Genomic DNA, 20,332 nt, shown 5'->3' with positions numbered 1-20,332 from the left:
TGTGCCCTTTTAAAAGATGCAAGCAAAAACTGAGGTGACTAGTACAAGTACGATAGACTGATTGCAATTAATGTAGCAAATCCGGATTTCTCTCCAGAGAACTGATCAAATTTGTGTAGCCATCAATACGGCCCAAGGGGATGTTTCAACTTGGTGAGGCGCCCAAGGTTCCCACCAAAATATCAGCCCATGGACGCTCGAGTTCGCATCATCAACGTGGAGTATTTACCCCGGATCGACTTAAGCTTAATGCTAGTCTTACCGTGAGCCAGAATATGAGCTGGGGAAGTCCTTCTCGGCCAAATTTGTGTTGTCTTGATATGACTCTAGGGTGAATCCCCACACTTGGAGAGGCACGTACGGCGAGGATAAGTCGGGGATTTCCTGATCCCCCTTGAAACCCCAAAACACGGGTGTGGCACCAACGTGTGCCTACGACCCCCGTAAATGGAAAAGCGTCGGCAAAGGAACAGCACGAGGTCAACAGAGTTTGGCAAGACTCGGTCAGACCCGACCAAGTGGAGCTGGTAATACGGAGTACATAATGATGTGGCTACACACCCTGTTTCTGGTATAGTTCAACTCGCCTCCAACTTCTCGATCCACATCGCATGAACCATCAGATGTTGGAACTGCAGCTGATAGAGGAGTCGAGGATCGAGTCTACTTCACACTCAAGCGAAACGACATTCAAGGTCAATCATGTCATTCTTCTCAGAGGACTTGTCACTTGACCCACGCTTCTTTGAGCTCCAGGAGGAGCTCCGGTCTGTGCTCTTCGCCGGCCTCTCGAGCTTGTCGCCCAGCAGACCCTCCACACCCGAAGACGAGGCCGCAGAGACCCTCAACTTTTCACATGTAACAGTCGCAGTCCCACACGCGAGACTCTTACGCTACCTGCAGAATTGGATCACGGAATGTGCACCTCATCTTGACAAGTTCGATGAGAACCAACACTTTCAAATCCAGGTACCTCTGATGGCGCGCAAGTCGCCGGCGTTGCTCTATGCCATGCTTGCGTTTTCATCGAGGCAGATGGAGAGGAGGGGGCTGACGCAGAAAGGCTGCGACAGTCTGGAGCTGTATCAAGAGAGTATCAGACTCCTCACACCTGGCTTGCAAGCCAAAGACCCCAACATGCTCGTCACAGCGTGTATCCTCGCTGTCTTTGAGCTCATGTCAGGTGGTGCGAGAAATTGGAGGCGTCACGTCGAGGGTTGTGCTTCGCTCTTTGAGTATTTTGGCGTTAATGGATTCTCTGGAGGGCTCCCGCAGGCGGTATTCTGGTGCTATGCGAGGATGGAACTGTGTGGGGCGATAATATCTGACGGTGCTGAGACGACCGTGTTGCCTCTCGATCAGTGGGTTCCAGCCATGCGAGAGCAGCCATCATCGCCTGAGGAATCAGAGAGGTTTATCCAGAGCCTTTTCCATCAGAAGAGCCGCACATCTCCAGATACACATGCCAACTGGGCTATCTACCTCTGCACCAAAGTCTGTCATCTGCGCTTCAGAAGGACACAATATCTGGAGCTCGGAAGAGCAGACTGGCAGGATAGCAGGCCGTTTGCAGAACAGTGGCAGAGACTCTGGTCAGAATTGCAATTCTGGTTAGATGAAAGACCTCCGTCGATGAAGCCCATCCGTGTGGTCGAAGCGAGTGAGAAGCAAGTCTTCCCACTGATAATGTTTCCTCACTGGGCCGCGATCTCAAGCAACCAGGTCTATCACGCCGCATGCATCTTGATGCTGGAGATGCAGCCACCAGAGCAGAATTTGGACTCCCACTGCTTAGCTCTTTGGCATGCTCGCAGCGTGGTCGGTATATCATGCGCCAACCCCCACCCTGGGAGCATGGTCAACTCTATCCAGCCGTTGTTTGTTGCGGGAAGGTTGTTCTCGCATGTGAGTGAACGGAGGCAGATAGCCCAGCTACTTAAGTCGATTGATAGAACAACTGGCTGGGGAGCATTGTGGAGGTTGAGGGATCTGGAGGCGGAATGGGGATATGAGGCTGGCCATGTGTTTGATGATTCGGGAAAGTAATTCATTAGATGTTTTAAGAGCATACTCAAAGAGGAGAAAGCCTAAAGAGTCTTGCCGTGACACGATGCGGCATTGTACATTAGCTGAGAACGCGGCGGTGATCCACCTGTAGGCTACGAAGCCCGATGGGTGGTGACGCCGTTGGCATCCCACACGCCCTCTCCACCACTCAATGTCTAGTGGCTGGCTTCTTTGGGAAAGCGTTCCTCTTATCGTCTCCCCCCACAAGGACCTTAACCACAGCTATTTAAATATGTGGGAATATTAGACCAGGTCCCCCGCCCCGAGCCCTTTCCAAACAGCATAGACCCTGGTCGTTTTCATTACTTCTTGTTCATCGCTTCAGTTTCCTTCTAATAGAGACGTCTGACGCTCGATCTGCCCCTGCTTTTGTCCTGCTTCCTATCTGAAACTCTTACAATGTCGTCCAGACCAGTCATCAGCGTCCTCGGATCTCTCAATATCGATCTCGTTTCCTATGTACCGCATCACCCACTCCCGGGAGAAACAATAACCGCTAGCCAATTCAATGTTTTCCCCGGTGGTAAAGGCGCGAACCAAGCTGTTGCCTGCGCAAAGCTGTCTCGGACCTCGGATCTCAAGGAACCCAGCGTCGATGTCGCCATGATGGGCGCGGTGGGTGTAGACGCATACGGTCCTATCCTCCTGGAAAGCCTCAAGTCGTATGGTGTGGAAATAGCGGCTATCAAAGTCGATGCCGAGTCCAAGACTGGGATCGCCATGATTGTAGTTGATGAGCCCTCAGGCCAAAACCGCATCATCCTTTCCCCTGGAGCAAATGCTTCACTCAAGCCTGCCCAGTTCACCCACCTGCCCGGCCCATCACCCACTCTGCTCATCATGCAACTGGAAATTCCAATCGAGACTGTCATTCAGGCGTTGGAGGCCGCGAAAAAGACAGGAACACCTGTTCTTCTCAACCCGGCCCCGGCTCAAAAGCTCCCGGAAGAGGCGTACCAGGGCCTAGCACATTTGGTTCTGAATGAGAGCGAGGCAGCCCTGCTGTCAGATGTCAAAGAGTCGGACCTGGATGACTTGAAATTGGTGGAGCAAATCGCAAGTCAATTCCTAGCCCGGGGTGTTAAGAACGTCGTCATCACCCTTGGTGGAAGAGGCGCCTATTACGCCAACGAGACAGATGGGGCTTTTGTTCCAGCTCTCAAGGTCGATGTTGTTGATACGACTGCGGCAGGCGACACTTTTATCGGAATGTATGCCATACACGCGGTCCATGCTATCGCAAGGTCGGAGAGATTTGATATCGATGAGGCTGTCAGGCAGAGCATCAGGGCATCGTCGAAAACGGTCTCCAAAAAGGGAGCCCAAGTATCTATACCCTGGAAGGATGAGTTGTAGCCTAGGTTGAAGAATGCTGCGGTTTGTAGTCTTATCTCTCAAATCTTTAACTCATCGATGGGACATGGTTGGCGGTGTGCTGTGACTAGATGAGCGCCAATACAGCCGTAGATTTGAGATTTCCTCATCTAATGGCAATTTCGTCACATCCGTGATTCGTTGAAAGCAAGTAAGCAGCGCTTCCTGCTGCGAGGCATGGGTCATCTCTCTTGCGGCCCGAAGCAGGGCAGCCACTACGAGAGGATCCCACTGCTCTGGAAAGCTATTCCAGACTGCTAGCCTAGCGATCTTTTGTGTATGCCAGCTTCTCGAAATCAGATGGTGCGGAAACCTCGATAGCTTCACAAGTCGCGGTTTATAGGCGAGAAGGAGGAGGGAGGATAGATGCATGGTCAGGTTGGCCTGCAGAGACAGGGCGCTGGTATAGACATCGGCCGGGAAAGGAGACTCTTGCATCTTGTGCCCGTTTAAATCAGCATCAGAGCTTTCCAGCACCGGTTCCATGCCAGGAGGCCTATCCTGGAACCACTGCATGCAGCTTGTCCACAGCCTAGACCATGCGGCCCACTTGAGAGAATACGACTCGGGGGCGGCTGATTGCATGTTGGACTGGCCGGTAAAGAGAGGGATGAGCTCGTAGTGAATCAACCGGAGACATTCAGAGAGGCAGAGCAAACATGAATCGTAGGTCTCTATGGGAGACAGAGGGGTATTGAAGAGAGATCTGCCTGAAGAGAGTGGGATCTTCATTGATGGTGGCTTGTTGGTCATAATCGAGGCTGCAAGGTCTATGAATGTCAGCATATCGCACGAGAAGCTATAAAAGTAACATACCAATCTTGAGGTGGAATCGTAGCAGAGATCTGAGAGGCTCATCCATGTCTTCCAGCGGTTGACTAGGGGTGTCTGAGTGTGGATGATAGAATCGAAACTTGGGCCACTGCGAAGGCCCATCATTGAACAAGTCTCCAAGAGCGAGTAATGATCGTCCAACATCTGCAACAAAGGTGTTTTCTAATAAAAGCCGATGATGTAGCTCTTGTAGCTCCTCAATAGAAGTCTCACCACGGCTGGTGCGATGTCTGGCAAGGTAAATAGCCGCGTCCATAATGACAGCCTTGTCCTGCGCCAAAGTCATCATGTTGGAACCGAATGAGGGTTTTGGGGCGTTGGACTCTATCCACGGCACGAGCTGGTACCGGAAGCAGTGCATCGCTCGTTGTTTACACTGGCCAGCCTTGTCATCCCATGTTGACGGTGTGAGAATTTGGTTTCCGGCTGACTCGTGGGTGTGAGCGAGGCTGGCTGCTGGCGATGTGTCGAATGGCGTGTTCACAGTGCCATTGTCTTTTGCTGGATAGCCGGCGCTACGTGGCGAGTCGTTCGGAGGTGGGATGGGCGAGGCTGCCTTTGGTAAGGAGAGTAAGTCATCCTGCGCAAACTAAAGCTTTTGTTATTTGAGAGCCTGGAGTGGAATTAGAATCGACTGACAACCGGGGATTGTGCCACGTCCTGATGCCGGCCTGGTGTTTTGTCAATGTCGCCTGGCACTGAAGCCACTTCAGCAACAAACGCCCATTGCTTGTATTCGCAAGCTACACCTCTCTCTTGGCAACTTCCGCATCTAGGTCTCTTCTCATCGCCTTTTGATTCTGTTAGAAATCGTTCCAAGACAAGGAAGAATGTTACGACTCGCTCGGGAGGTTTGGGGCGTACATTTTCTTCGGCGTTTCCTGCACGGCAGACATCCTGTACGGGACCGTCTTTTGCTATCAGGGATATTCCGTATTACCGGCATTATTGAAGGTGGCTAAGAGATGGACGGCTTCAGTGCTAAGAATCGCTGAGACGTCTGTGTGGAGCAAAGAGCGTCACGAGAAGGAGAAAAAGGCAAACCTGGGCGGGGATCCAGGGTTGTTTTTATTCGGTAGGTGGCTTCACTAATCAAATTTTAGCGTCTGCACTACTGACCCAATACGTCACGTGATGCCACACTAACCTGGACCGTCCCCCAACAGCCCAATGCATTTCAGACGTCAGAAAGGCAGTTGAGCAGATGTCATGGTCTCGGTTCATTTATTTCATCATGAGCCGGTCTTTCAAAGGGTGTTCTATACTGATAAGGCGTCTTAGCTGTCTCCATCTGATGATCCAGGGCTGTACTCCATCAATTGCAAATCCACAACCCCTCCACTCTGTTCAAACACCTGAGCCCAATATTCGCTTTCCTCGCCTCCCACTTCCGCCATCGCAAGTCCATATAGAGTCCGTAGCACTTTACCCAGGAGCAAGTTGACCATGTTGCTTCGGTCAACCCATCCATCGAGGACCTCATCATCAACAACGTCCAGGCTATGACCGGCCCAATTACCCGCCCAAATTGGCCAGAAATCATCATCGAGAGGTCCGTAGGTTGGGTCTATCATTATATCCCCAAGACCTTCATCCGTAACACCCTCAAACTGTTTGAGCTGTTCCCAAGACCAAGTGTCGGTGTCACCATTTCCCCTCCAGCTAATCAGCCATAGGAGTAGGATGTCTAGCGTCAGCCAATGAGTTTCTAGGAAAGAAACAGTGACCTCCCCGTCGGCTGTAACGATAGCCTCCATACAGATATACTCCTTCTGCGTCAGGTTGCGGAGGTACCACCTGGTTCCGGGCTTGACTCTAAAGGTAGGAAAGGATGCCGCCATCAGTTCGTGGAACTTTTTGGGGATACCAGATGACCTGATCTGCTTCCAGAACTCCTCTCGATGGTGGTCATCGTATGGTATGGGCCTCTTCTCAAATTGCTCAGTGGCCTCGTCGAACCAAAGGCGCGGTTGGTTGTGGGTTCGCGGCCCACCCTCGCCAGCTTCATGATCTTCCGGCATCACCTCGGGTCTTGTTCCGGGAAACATCTCGTAGATAGACTGCGGAAGAACCTCGAGCTTTGAACCTGCGCAAATCATTGGAGTGCCAGCCCACGAATATGCACTTCTCCACCGGAGGTAACCGCTTTGCGCCCAGGTAATGGCCTGGGTCCATAAAGTCTGCGAGCAGAGGCCAAGAGAAATAAAGTCGCTGGCGTCAAGGAAAGCAAATATTGCGGCGATAAGCTCGGGAGGGAGTATCTCCAGTCGCGAATGAACCATTGCCTGCTGGGGAGTGATCTGACTCAGTTCCTGACTGGTGGCTTCATTTGATACAACGAGAACGCTGCTGAGCGAGTTACATAGCATTTTGAAGGCGTCGAAGGTGAGGTAATAAGTGCAGAAGTACGAGGGCTTTAACGACCTCAAATTGGAGTGACCGGTTGGCAACGTCATGCGTTGTTCCTTGCTTGGGGCGACGAGCATCCATCGTTCTATATTCGTCGTATTCGGGGAGGTAGATGGTTCATCGTGACACCCGCGACGCATCGTAAAATGAAGACACGAGGAGATGGGGATGTTTTTGGGCGGGGAAGAACGCAGTGAGAATTATGGACGGAGTACGCTGCCCAATGATTTATATTGCTGATCTGCTCACGTCATAGCGGTTTGACGAATCATGCCCGTACGGCAGGTTTTTTCTAGGCAGCAAGCTTACATTACAGCTCGGCTAACAGGCTGTTTACAGGGAAGGCCGTAATAGCGTTGCTCCAATCCGTTGAATCTCGTCCATTCTCTTTTGCCCCTGCCTCCCATGAAAAGCCTCAAATTTGACGAATAGACATATTTGATTCCCAGTGGAAACTTAGCTTATTAATAGCGTCTTCATCAGTTGACAACGCCGAGCTTGGATGAATTCTTCTGAACACACGGATGAACACAGGTGAGTTGAACTTACCATGCTCCAAAAGCCATTACTTAACATAACTGTCGGTACCGAGAGGGAATGACCCCTGTAAGATCAACGTCGTTATCAAAGGATAATGAATGAAGTTGGTGTCGCTATTCGCCATTAATCATGATGCTCGTTGGCAAATCCCCAGCTTGTTCTTCGCCAGCAACTAGGCTGTTAAGTTGGCATTGGCGTTTTGTATAGTATCTATCCTTCTCCTTCGATTGAGCTCGGTAGCTGAAATTCTGGGGCGGTATTTCTCTCCATAGAGCTTTCGACACTCCTCCTCATCTCGAACCCACAATATGTCGTAGTCGCTGGAATTCGTCATCTCTCCGTCCCTCTCTAGGTGGTGTTGGCGTCCCCGGGCCCTTTTCTTCATAGGCTTGACAAGAATGGCGTCAATACTTCTATCTTTAAGGGCTTTGCATCTCTCAGTCCTTGATGCATAGACGGTGATGCGAGCTGTCGGCTCATGTCGTAAGATGTACTCGAGTGCAAACTCATCCGTGCCTCTCGCATCGCCGAGGATGAACCGATCACCTCTGGCTATGGCTTCGCTTATAGGGCCATGATAATGTGTGGCGAACTCAGAGTGTGAGATGTCGATATGGCCGCTGATCATCGCTGTTCGACACTTTGGTGGTACTGATGCAGAGAGGTTCATGGTTGGTGGCACGTTGACAAAATACCAAGCTGGAAAAAGCGTAGATGCTGAGATAGGAGTGATTTAAGCGAAAGACTCCTTAAAATACCCAACGAGTATTTGAGAAATGAGCAAAGGTGATGACGGACAATGACTCAGCCGGCAAGCGTGACTAGCTCAGCCACGGATGTGTGGAGGACACATGCATCTTATTGACTCACCCATCAATAAAGGTTCCCAGATATATCGAGCTAAATCTACGCCAACTATAAAATACTAACGAATATGCCGAAAAGGTAAACATGAAAGGCGACGATGAAGTGGGTTCCACAAGGAAACAACCATAATCTGAATCGTTTGGTGAATATTCATCGAAGGCAAATGAGACCCGGAAGGCACCACTTATCTCCTTATAGTCTCATACATAGCTACTAGTTAAAGTTGTTTACTACCTATAGCGAGGAGTGCAAAGTGGGGAAATCCGCTTCGGGGATATTCCTCAAGACCTCATCAATAACCTCCGTAGCCATCAGTACCTCCTCGTCGCGGAGGGCCCATCCAACAACTTGCACATGGGCCGGCGCACCATCAAGAGCATCCGCGTCATCTATATTCCCATTAGTTTCACATACACATTGACGGACTCATAATGCCTGCGATGGAAACTTACATCCTTCAACCTTGTCTGTGTCAATCATCTTATTCGCCTTGAGAAAGGGAATGACACTTGCAGGGCACTACACGATGTTAGCCACGTCCAGAACACAGATAAACAGCACATACATCCAAAAGATTCCAGATCATGGTATACACTGGGAGACCGTAGGCATTGTGAGGCATGCCGGTCCCCTGGTGCGCAGGGCAGAGCAAGACATCCATGCCGGTTTCGGCCCACTTGGTATGCCACGCCTGGCGATAATCGCCGCGATTTCCATGAAACTGCCAGACGTCTTCAAGAGTGCTCTTGGGTGCACTCGCCATTCCCTCCTTAAGATCCTTCATCCCGGGCAGGATCTCCTCCTCGGCATCGTCAAGGAACTGCATAAGGGTCGCATTTGTGTCAAAGCCGAGAGAGTGAATATAGATACCGGCACAGTCGAGTGTGCCGCCTCCCTCGGGCGTGGACAGTGGGATGATCTCATGGCCAGCAGCCTTCAACGCCTCTGCAGCCTTCCGGAGGGCCCGGAGGATAGGAGGGAATACAGGAGTCTGAGGCGAGCCCTCCCAGTACCCGATTTTGAGCTTCCTTCTCGGGACATCTACCCACGGGACTGCTAGTGCCGAATAATCTCTCCTCCAGGAGTCACTTCCAATGATGGCCTTGCAAAAGTAGGTAAGGTCTTGGGCACTATTGGCGTGTGGTCCAGCTGAAGGAAGGATGCCAGGCCATCCCTTGGGGAAGTGAAACTGTTGACCGGAGAACGGGATCCGGTTTGCGGTTGGCTTGAATCCGTACGCGCCGCTGACGAGAGACGGTGAACGGATAGAGCCTCCAATATCGGTGCCTAGACCAAGGGGTGAGCCACGGAACCCGACCAAAGCTCCCTCTCCGGTGCTGCTGCCAGCAGCGCCCAGTGTGAGCTTGTGGGGGTTCAGAGTTACGCCAAATACGTTGTTTTCACCCTCCATGGACTGGGCATACATGTTAACAACAAGGTCGCCAATATCATGATCGGGGTAGGAGACATACAAATAAGCCCTGAGGAACGTTTGTCTTGCAGTACAGGACGGCGCCGCCGTCGAGAAGAATATCGACAATAGGCGAGTTCTCCTCCGCAACTGGCTTGGGCAGATATGCGACGAAGCCCAGAGTAGCTGCTTCACCTTTTACCATCCACATGTCCTTGATCCCATGTTAGCGGCTGCGTTGCTTGAGGGAACCAGGGGGACAACAAACCTTGAGACTGATGGGCAATCCATGAAACGGACCCTTGGGTTTGCCCTCTCGCGCAAGGTAGGCATCTAGCTCCTTTGCTCTCTCGAGCGCCTTGTCAAAGAAAATCTCTGTCAGGGGGTTGATCTGTTTCAATGTCAGCCTGCCAGGTAATCAACGCAGGCACATGCGACTTACCAACTGCTGGGCGATTGCAGCGCGCTTGCAGAAGGCCATGGTCACTTCGAAGGAAGACAACGCGCCAGAGGCCAGCTGAGCGAGGAGAGACGTAGCATCGTACTTCTCGGTAATTCCGCGCTCGCGCTTGGTCAGGAGGTTGGTCTGATTGAGGAGGTCGAAGGCGCTGATTGGGTTGTCACGGCGGGCCTGGCTGGTGATGCTGCTGTCCAAACGCCATTCTGCGGGTATGCGCGAGTCACGCTCGGCACGCTTCGCGCGAATGAGTGCTTGCCAGTCAGGTTTCGACATTATTGATGGGTTAAACGTTGAGAGGCAAGATTGCCAGTGAAAGGGTTACTGGAGGAGGTGGGGAGCAGAGGGAGATGTAGTGTGATGGTAGATCTCAATATATACTCGTCAACCAAGACGTTTTTATTGCAAGCTACTCTTATCATTTACCATGTGGAACTACCGAGAATCTAGCGGCTTAGCTCTACTCTCTATTCTGGTTCACTAGCCTTCTGACTCATGATACCTCGGTAGGTCTGGACGGCCTTGTCCATGGAGGTGGCCGAGTCAATGCCAAACTGCGCACATAGGACAGTGGGTTCAGGGGTTGCCAATCTTCTTACCCCATCTGTCCTCTCGCTTACCTAGCATTGTAACCGGGATACCCTCTCATATCCATTTTAGGAAATTTTCCAGGCAACACTTAATGGCTTGGCATGAGTGAGTATCAGCTGGTCGAGTTCCGCTTCCGCGTCGTAACTAGTTCCGAGGAACCAAGGATACTTGCGTCTGATTTGTCACTCAACCGTACCCCGCATTTTAGTAAGACCCCGGACGGATGCAAGATGGCTACCCGTTTGCTGTTCCGGCTTGGCTGATGAGGCCCTAAAAGTTACTCTTCAGGGAGGGCCCAAGAGCAGGGGGGCCGCTCGGGAGAATATTGATTTCTAATAGAAGGAATTATATTATAAAGCATTATGCTGCAGTCCAGTTCCTCCAGAGATCTCGCTTTGCAACGGCGCCGTCAACGAGTGGCAGTGAGTGACAAATTCGGTCCGTTGAACCATAGCATCAACGCATAGGTTGAAGTCTCAACAGCTGAACCGGGTACTCAGCGGGAAAAGAAAAAGAAAAAGGAAAGACAGCCAAATGAGGGTTAACACAAGGACAAACATCCATGAAGGGCTTGAGAAAAGCCAGAGATTTGGGTCAATGCTGAGAGTGATGCTCAAGAGTCTTTGACAGCTCACTCAGTTAATACTAAGAGCAATGTCAATTATTATGTATCACCTGGGGCGACGAGAGCCATCCTTGGATGTATCAAAAACAGAAAGGGCAGTGTAGCCCGCATCTGCTTGGTGGCTTAGACTCGGACCGAATTAAGTCCCCTGGAAGTCTCAATGATATCACCGGCGGCAAGGAGCGAATGAGCAGTAAGTATGGCGCCAATAGCCCCCATCGAGGTAATCGGCTGATAACCAGTATTCAATCTCATTTTTAGGCAAGATCGGCCCCCTAGAGTGGAGCGCGCTGGGGAGGCTGAGCCGTCAACGCTGATCTCGGGACGCAACGTGTTTCCGTACCCCGTAACTAGAATTTTGCCGCAGGGTTCAGGTTTAGTTTTGATGACTACAGGCAACTCTAATTAAGCGAGCTTCTCGAAAAAGCCCATCGATATACTAAAATAGAAAGAGCCTTCCTGGACTATCACTGATCAGTGGGATCCGCAAAGGAGCACAAAACGCACACCTAGCTCCTGTCCGTGCCTGTAAGTCCCGTCTCTTCCAAACGCTGAGTTTAGGCGGATTTGGTGATGTCACTAATTCGACACGCAAATGATAGACAGTTTCAATTGTATCACCAATATCGCCTGGAAGCTCGTTCCACGATCGTATCTCAGCGCTGAAACATCCTAAGCATAGGCTTCAGTATATGTCACTATTCAACAATCCACAGGTCGATCAACAAAGGACAGGATATCATATTCTCTCTATCACCATCAACAGGTGGTTGAATAAATAAGGCATACATCTCTATATACTCAGCTCCCGGCCCATTTTAAAATAGAGCGAGACCTTAGTTCGCTTTAGCCCCTGCCTTTTCATCCGCCTATGGCTGCTCAATGTGGATATCCTTTTTATCATCAACAACGTGCCTTCTGGTTATTAGCTTAAAATTCCCCTCATGCTTCTCATATTGGTTCCGTGGTTAATAGGGACGGTCTGGCATGGTGACTAGGCAGGCATACCAAAGCGACGGCCACTGGTCGAAGTTTCGGGCACTACTGTGCGGTCACGAACGCCTTCCCTACCCGAATACGTTCTACAGGTAACTGTTTCCTAGGCCATTGGCGAAATCAAAATAGCGTCTTGAGAGTTGATATAGTTAAAGCTTTGAGTGGAGGTTGCTTCATTTCCATCCATACCCCCATGAAGAGTGAGAAACCCATGGAACACGAGTTGAAGGGAATCGCTTGGAATCTTTTGTCCCTACAATTTCTACTCAGCTTCGACTATGCCCGCTCTGACCATATTTCCACCTGTAACCGTACTCCCTCAAGTTATCACGGCGGGGAGCAAATTCCTTCACTGGGGAGCTGTTGGGCACCTGAGTGTAAGGAATGATGATGAACTTGGCTACGGGCTGGCTGGATGATGTGAGGGTAGTTTGGGCCTCAGGCACACCTCTTTCAACAGGTGCGCTTCAATCTGGCTTGGAATGCCATTAGTCTCGCGGTAGGTCTAATGTAGATGTTGGCTCGTTCCGATGGACATCATGGCTCCGAAGAGGAGCGATTGGTCATTTGATCTCGTTCATGATCTCTCTGAGACTACCACATTCATTTGTGCCTGCTCTATCACTGGCTCTAGCTCGAAGAGATTACCTATAGCCCTGAAAGGAGAGATGAGGTTCAGGAATTCCCCCTGTTCGTTCTGACAACCGGGCTCCGCTAGACCCTTGATAAGGCGGGAGGGGTATGTCCTTCTTCGCATCTGGGTTGAACGCTTGCCCTGATATTTGTGCTGAGGATAGAATTCTAACGTGGCCTGACAGCAAGTTTCCAGTCCCCGTCCCTCCTTGTTGGGTGGCCTTGGGTTTCCCACACTTGAGCTGCCAGCATTCCGGGGAGACTGGTATCCTCGATCAAAATATTAATGGCTTCGGCACATCATTTACCTACACAATCCTAGATATGTGATATCCTCGTTAATTATTCCCTTATTAGAGGATTTGGCTACATTCTGTGGATACGAATCAGCAAGGCCCGAATGCCGTTGTGTAGCAATCGCGATACGTCCAAGATGCACAATCGACACTTTTGGTTCCGGCTTACTCAAAACCCGCCGAAAACGCTTTCTAGAGTGTTGGGGTGATGATAATCTGACATACTTATTTTCGTGTAGGGTAAGCCGGCAGTCAGAACACAAATGGTCATTATCTGCTTCCTGGGGGTTACTGAGCGATAAGCCAATAGGTTACGGAGGTAGAGAGGATGGTCAAGAATAGAAACGGGGCATCGTTCGTTAGGCATATGTTTTTTTTTTCTTTCCCATTTTTCTTTCACAATATTAACCGTAACCGCCAGCGTAGGGAACACAGGGTTCAACCTCAGTGCTCTAGCTATATGATCTTACGGTTCTAGGAGTCCTCAACGAGTCTTCAGGCTAGTTCGACCTGTTGCTTAAAAAGGATCAGCGGGAGTCTATTCAAATGTCCACTAGAGCTTGGAAGCAGCAGTCGCAGCACGGGAGTCAAGTGTTCTTTCCATTTCCCACTGGGTTTGCAATCGTTTCACTGATGGCACTGGGAAGAGGATGCCTTCTTCCTCAGCTATTCCTCCTAGACACAGCCTACCCATCACTTCAGCAACCAATAGGGGAGATTTTGCTCGCCAGCGCGACCTACACACTGATACAATAAATAGACATATGTCGTAATCATTCACGAGCGAAATACGAAGTATGGGTGTCCCACAATTTGCGCAAAGGTACCAACTCCAGAGCAATACCAATGCGAATGCTCCTTGACCTCTGCCGCCTGTCACCTGCTCCATCCTTGGTAATCATTACAGCATACGATTGGATTGCAAGTACAGTCAGCAAAGTTTATTATAGCACCGTAATCTGAACATCTGGAGAACCGTGCTCACACCCTTGAGATGGCTCAGTTGACCAAGGACCCTATCACCGGACCCTATCACCGGACCCCATCGCTCGTTGAGGTCAAATTATGCTAGAATTGAGCGATATCAAATTTTTAAACGGTCACTCAGTCTATGACCACTCTGAGAATACTCAACGGACTTGATTAGGTAGCAATCAATCGAGAGAGGAGGCAAAATCCCGGCCCAACGGCTCGAGACCGAAAGGCGGTGAGGACCATCTAAAACGCCGGATGCGTTGGCTCCAGTAACTAGCGTCAAACGGTGACCCACAGTTTGGTCGATGACTCTTTGTCATGAGCTCGGGACGGCGACCATGGATTTTCATCATACCTCTACCGGCAATAGCACGTCAAGTACATCACATCCGATACCAAATCACACCCTGGTGTACATCTTGCCAGTGCGGAAATCCATCAGTCTATGAGCGTCGTTCAAGCGGCCGCACACATCTCACCATGGGCGCAGTCGAGAGCAAACAGCCCCGCAGCCCGAATGCCAAGAGGCGTGGTGGCGAGGGACAGAAAAGAGGTGTCGACACATCGCGGCAGCTGATCGAGATTCCTCTCGATCTCAACGCATTCTTACAGGCAAAGGAAGCCCAGTTCGACTCTGCCACCCCCGAGGAAGACACAGCGGCCGTCAGCAACCCCGGCGAGGCCGAGTTGGGAGACACCTCAGTCAGCAACAGCTCCCAGGAGCAGGAGCAGGAGCAGGAGCTCAACGCCAACCAAGAGTCTTCCACCCAGTCTCCTCTAACTGTGCAGACTCCTGTCAAGGCCGTCAACAGAGTCTTTCGCAATGCCGACTGGTCAAAGCCCCTACAACAATTCATAACGGCCCTCCAGCTCGACACAAACGGCGTCCATGTCATCTACGATGCAGACATTGAAAAGTCAGGCGTCAAGCTTCCCGAAGAGCTCAAGGCACGCACAAGCTTGAGCAACCCAGCCAAGTTCTCAGCTCATGTCCACAAGTTTCTGTGCCGCCAGAGCAGAACCGCTTTCTCAGACGACATGAGGCATCTCTACTTCCTCTACCACCCTGATGCGGAGTGGCATCCAGATTTCTGCGACTTTGCTCAAGATAAGCCTCTTCCAGACAACTTCCTCGGCTTCTCTGATAACCTGGATGCTCTCGTCGCCTGGATGGTGTTTATCCGGCAAAACTTGGGGAGACGCTCAGACACAACCATGTTCCACCTGCTGATACCCACCTGGCGACCCATGTTCATTGATAATGCACTCGAGTTTCCTGACCTGGGAACCCTCACCATCCACGGCGAGACTCACAGTTCTCACAACTTCGTCTGGTTCAACCTACCGACGCTTGAGGACTACCCGGGGAACTTGCTCTTGAAAGATGTGGAGAACGTCACTCGCGAAGAGAGCGAATGGAAGACGGCTGCTACGGTCGGAACAGCTGTCGGGGGTATATCAGCCTCGTTGGCCGGTACCTTCGCCCTCAGCGTAGCTTTCCCTCTTCTCACCCCCCTAGCACTCGTTGGGGCATTGTCTGCAGGTGGCGCATGCAGCACCATTGCCACAACACAGGTGAACAAAGGCCTGAGCAGAGAGATCCCTCGGGTGCTTGGGGGTATCGAGGCGCCGCCCAAGGAACCTGCGGTACCGGAGGTTGAGACCGGCAAAGAGGAGTCTGTGGTCAGTGAGCAGGAGGATCTCAAAGAAGATCTCAAAGAGGAAAGCAGCAAGGAGGATCCGGTTAAGAGCAAGGGCGAGAAGGCCAGGCCCAAGAATGATCAGGCTAAGGAAGCCAAAGGGCCAGTCGACGTCCAACAAGAGGCCAAGGCAACAAGCAGCAAAAAGCATCGACGGAGTGACCGTAAACGAAGTTCTAAGGCCTGATTGGAATTATAAAGAGAAGAAGATACACTACAGCTCAAATTGACCAGAACATAAAGCCCCTTATCCGTGGCAACTTTACCCCAACCTGAGGGATTATCATCTCAGTGCATTGGCTTGACCCCATGTGACATTGCCGTAGATGCATCCACTACAATCTCTAACTGGTTTTTAATTCTAACCACTCTACTACAGTCATGGATCTCTAAGTATACTAGCTCTTGACCCCCGCTCCAACATTTTTCAGACCTTCCAGGGCCTTGGACCGCAAAGCGAGCGCCAACAACTGGCCAAAAATCTCCCCACGCAGAGCAGTTCCATGAGTTTCGACTGAACAAAATGAGCATCAAACGAACAACTGCTATCAAGGCCTGAACAGAGAGCAAGGCGAGATTGAATGGAATAAGTGTGCTGACCCCGAATCCATAGGCGTAAACGTGCTCGAAGTATGTATTGTCGATAACAGTTGGATTGGAGTAATGGTGGTCGGGCTGTCTGGTTCATTTCTTTCAGTCCATGATCCGCGATAGAGCATTGGCAAACTATGCTGCGAGAAATGATGGCAGACATGTGGGCGAATCCATTGACCACCACGGCAAAAGTCAAACCCTCTCAGATAGTAAACATAGGTGCGATGAGTGACATGCGGGACCCATGTGTCCGGAATGCTGAAGACACGTACAATACAATTCACAGCCCGACTGATGATTTTAGGGGAGGGGGCCAGATCAGAAAACCCTGGTGATGAGAATCTTGGGAAATCACTTTCCACGATTGCTTGTCATGTCACTGAAGCGATATCAAGAGGCCAAGAAAGATATCACTTTCCTAAACATCAGTGCGAACAATGGGAGGGTCTCAACTAGCGAATCTTAATCCTCTCCACTTTCCAGCTCACAGGTAAGCTACTCAGCGTCATAATTCCTTCCACGTACGCATGACTGATCAGATGATAGTGGTCGTTCTGTTTCTGCAACAAGTAAGGGACATACGCCCCTCCAAGTACAGCCACAACCTGGCCGCGCTTGACAGTCTCAGCCGGAGCACGACCAAAATACCCCTTGTTTGTCACGAAAAAGCTGTCTCGTATGCCGTGAAACGAGTCATTCATCTTAAAGTGGTTGGAAAAGATCTCTTGGAGTAGCTTGGTTTGCGCCCCTTGGGCCAGGAGTAGAATGGCTGCCACGATCCAGGAATTGAAAGAATGAGGCAGTCGATGGCCTATGGGGTCTCGTGCCCGTACAAGCTGAGGGTAGATGTATAATAAGGCGAGGAAAGTCGATATCCAGGCGGCTTGGGCCGCTTAATACGCCTTTTGAATATAGCCGTAAGGGTCGACCACATTGCTTCGATATTCAACATCCTGTAGGGAAGAGGATATTGATTGTCAGGTTTTATGTTACGGAAAACTTCCGCAACACAAACTGGGATATCTGCATTGTCTCGCAAAAGTTGACTCGCTTCGACCGTGGTACCTTGCGAAGGAGTAGGAGTCATAGAGCTGTCCAATAAGCCAGCGGAGTATGCTCCAAAAATACTTTTCCCGTGTTTTCTAAGCCACTGATCAAGTTCCCAGACAAGCTTAAACTCCCCGAGATCATGATCGAAGGAGAAGGTTGCGTCGACCACATCAAACAAATGACCGTCGACGAATAAGCTGCGATCATGCAAGAAGGGATTTCCAGGTAGAGATTGGCTGAAAGGGGGGCTAGCAAATTCAAGAGCTTCTTCGCAAGGCTTCATCGTCCATTCCAATACCCAAGAGGAAAAAGGGGGCATAGACCTTCGATTCATCAAGGTCTTGCATGACCACAAGTAAAGATCCTTCCGTGATCGGATGATTTGGCAACTTGCTTCGTAGAAAACGTCTTCTGTCGACTTGTTGTAGTCCGGCACGATGTCTGCACATGGCGACTGGAGTGTAATGAGTCCCAGCGCGGCATAGACCATGTCCCGAGGATCCGTTTGCTTCGAATAACTGAAACTGGTTAAGACGGTAGCCAAATCCTGACATCTAGTCTCATCGCTGTTTCGGTATCGCAATCGAGCATCTCTAACGCAGGGAACGAGACACGGGAATTCGTCTGCAAGAGGGCTTCTGAAGCGTTGAAATAACAACTTTGACCTGCCTTCGTAGGCCATCCGGAAAATATCCCAAGGAAGAACGTATGATCCACACAAAACGTAAACCATCTCGGCGACAGCGACTTCCTGAATGATCCAAGAACGCTCGAAGTAAGTGTTGAAAAATAGTTGGTCAATAGCGTTCCAAGCCTTTTCATCATGGAATCTAAAAAGGACGTCGTCATCAAGCTCCGGATGCCGTCGGATAGTGCGCCACATGACGGAATCTCTGTCATGAGTGAAGAACAGGTAATCTCCTTGCCCTTGAATGATAGACCCATGCTTCGGACGCTTAGTGAGGTTGGTCGCCATAATGTCCTCGAGTTTCTCCGTGTCTGGTTTTCCGGTTGGGTGGCGTTCGAACCCCACCAAGCTAAGATATGGAAGAATATCAAACGCTTCTTTAGCCCCAGGAAAGTCAGGGCCAAGCCATGTTAGAACAGCAGTGGCCGACGCATAAATCTCGCGCATAATTGGAATTTGCTTCGCTTTCTCCTCTGGGTCTTCCTGATTGATGCACACCGCATCCACCCAGAGGACTCTAGGGCTCGAGGAGAGTCGCAAGGCCCGCAGTGCCAATTCGAGATTAGCTGTGACGGGCCGAGGACTACCGTTACATGTGATACTGGTCAAGCCATGGGCTTGTTTCCACTCGTAAGAGAGAGCTTCGAATTTGAGCGACATGCTGAGATTCACGCGCCGCAAACTGCAACTGATCGAATCACTAGCTTGGCCAGCTTTCAAAGTTATGAGCCGAATCTGGCGGTCGTTACGAAGCTTGGTGTACATGGCGCGTGCTATCCGAGGTTGATGATGTTGGGTGCAAAGGGAGGCAGAAGCTCGTTTTCGAGAATACATCGCAATTGCTCCTCTTATTCAACAGTTCCCTTCTTCCAACACACTGCTTTGCCTCTGACATATTAACAACGTAGTTCTGCAATATTATTAACCTAAATTTGTGCTAAAAAGTAGCCAGACAAGCGGCCGGGTAGAGGACGAAGCATGGAACGAGTTCTACGGTTTTTGGCACCTAGCCAAGTTTGAGCTAAAATACGCCAAAAGATAACCCCCAGGCAGTTGGGGCAGTTGGGTGCATCAAATTGTACTGGCTCGAGCCGCCACTCAAATGCATCTAGTATTAATAAGTCGCATTTTAATAACTCTTCCTAACTACTTTCTATAAGCCCCACTCTTCCTTAGTAACTCAGGCCGCCTGGGGATCTCCGAGGAATAGCTCAAGGTGCTGGGCATATAGCTCAGGCACCTGGAACAGATGGCCATGGCCTGCGTCGGGATATATAATCAGGTGGGCGTTGGCAATCTGTTGCTGGAGGACAAAGCTATTAGGCGTCGGGGACATGATATCGTCGTGCCCGTTGGTTACCAACGTTGGCGCCTTGATATCCTTGAGGCGCTCAAAGTTCTTCTCGTCGATGGTTTGGGAGAAGATGGCCGACAGTTGCGACTGCGCTCCCTGCCCGGTAAGGTACCCTCTGCGCTCTTCTCCTTCAACATTGCGCTCGTGAATCCGGTCCCACCATTTCTGGCCAAGCGCCAAACTAGTATCGGAGGGGTAGAAGAAGAGGTAAAGCATATCCTTCTTAGTAGGGGGCTGGTCACTGTCGGCTCCCGCACTCTCTAGCACGTCCCGCGGTGGTAGGACGACACCTTCACCGATAGCAGACTGGGTACCGGCGAGGATCAGCTTGCGAACCAGGTGCGGATAGTCCCAGGCGAGGACCTGGGCCACACCGCCTCCCATTGAGAAGCCCATGACGTCGGCTTTGTCGACCTTGATGGCAGCCAGGAACTTGGCGGCAATCTCGGCCATGCGGGCAATAGTCTGGGGGACTTCGCCATCGCTGTGGCCGATACCAAAGTTATCGAAGATGAGGACTTCTCGATTCTTGGCAATATTATTGAAGAGGAGGGGGTCCAGCGTGTCCATGGATCCACGCAGGTGGTTCGCGAAGAGCAGCGGAACAGCACTTGGCTTTCCGAAGTGGCGATAGGCGACCTTGATGCCCTCGACGGACGTGTACTGGGTCTTGACTGTCTGGATGGTAGACATGTTGATGATGGACAAAGATGGTGGTTCTGAAGGATAGAAGACGAAGTTGGTCTGGGAGAAGGAGTCTTGGGAAAAAACACAGGTTGGTGGTTTGTGTCCTTGCGCTTTATAGACGGGTTAGTTTAGACTCACTGCTAGCATCTGCCACGGGCCACGCCAGTCGTCTAGATGATTAGTA

At 50.8% G+C, this 20,332-nt stretch overlaps 6 protein-coding genes across 6 annotated transcripts; 3 read left to right on the top strand and 3 right to left on the bottom strand.

Annotated features, from left to right (window-relative positions):
* Window positions 1-702: 702 nt before the first annotated feature.
* LRP88_14607 (transcription factor domain-containing protein) lies at window positions 703-2,046 on the top strand (the record flags this gene model as incomplete). Its single annotated transcript, XM_083250946.1, has 1 exon — window positions 703-2,046. One exon carries the CDS (start codon window positions 703-705, stop codon window positions 2,044-2,046), a length of 1,344 nt encoding a protein of 447 aa, XP_083093346.1.
* Window positions 2,047-2,466: 420 nt separating this feature from the next.
* On the top strand, window positions 2,467-3,423 carry LRP88_14606 (ribokinase; the record flags this gene model as incomplete). Its single annotated transcript, XM_083250945.1, has 1 exon — window positions 2,467-3,423. One exon carries the CDS (start codon window positions 2,467-2,469, stop codon window positions 3,421-3,423), a length of 957 nt encoding a protein of 318 aa, XP_083093345.1.
* A 2,129-nt stretch (window positions 3,424-5,552) lies between these two features.
* On the bottom strand, window positions 5,553-6,644 carry LRP88_14605 (uncharacterized protein; the record flags this gene model as incomplete). The annotated part of the gene is made up of 1 exon (XM_083250944.1): window positions 5,553-6,644. The coding sequence occupies one exon, from the start codon at window positions 6,642-6,644 to the stop codon at window positions 5,553-5,555; it is 1,092 nt and encodes a 363-aa protein (XP_083093344.1).
* Window positions 6,645-8,325: 1,681 nt separating this feature from the next.
* On the bottom strand, window positions 8,326-10,235 carry LRP88_14604 (uncharacterized protein; the record flags this gene model as incomplete). The annotated part of the gene is made up of 6 exons (XM_083250943.1): window positions 8,326-8,480; window positions 8,544-8,610; window positions 8,687-9,505; window positions 9,564-9,716; window positions 9,771-9,893; window positions 9,945-10,235. The coding sequence occupies 6 exons, from the start codon at window positions 10,233-10,235 to the stop codon at window positions 8,326-8,328; spliced, it is 1,608 nt and encodes a 535-aa protein (XP_083093343.1).
* Window positions 10,236-14,555: 4,320 nt separating this feature from the next.
* LRP88_14603 (uncharacterized protein) lies at window positions 14,556-15,962 on the top strand (the record flags this gene model as incomplete). The annotated part of the gene is made up of 1 exon (XM_083250942.1): window positions 14,556-15,962. One exon carries the CDS (start codon window positions 14,556-14,558, stop codon window positions 15,960-15,962), a length of 1,407 nt encoding a protein of 468 aa, XP_083093342.1.
* A 3,325-nt stretch (window positions 15,963-19,287) lies between these two features.
* Window positions 19,288-20,154, bottom strand: LRP88_14602 (Alpha/Beta hydrolase protein; the record flags this gene model as incomplete). Its single annotated transcript, XM_083250941.1, has 1 exon — window positions 19,288-20,154. The coding sequence occupies one exon, from the start codon at window positions 20,152-20,154 to the stop codon at window positions 19,288-19,290; it is 867 nt and encodes a 288-aa protein (XP_083093341.1).
* Between the last annotated feature and the right edge of the window lie 178 nt (window positions 20,155-20,332).

Source organism: Fusarium phalaenopsidis, assembly GCF_050370095.1.
Source record: "Fusarium phalaenopsidis strain FUZ10S chromosome Unknown contig_32372, whole genome shotgun sequence".
NCBI lineage: Eukaryota > Fungi > Ascomycota > Sordariomycetes > Hypocreales > Nectriaceae > Fusarium > Fusarium phalaenopsidis.
This window is presented reverse-complemented; position numbering and strand designations above follow the sequence as displayed.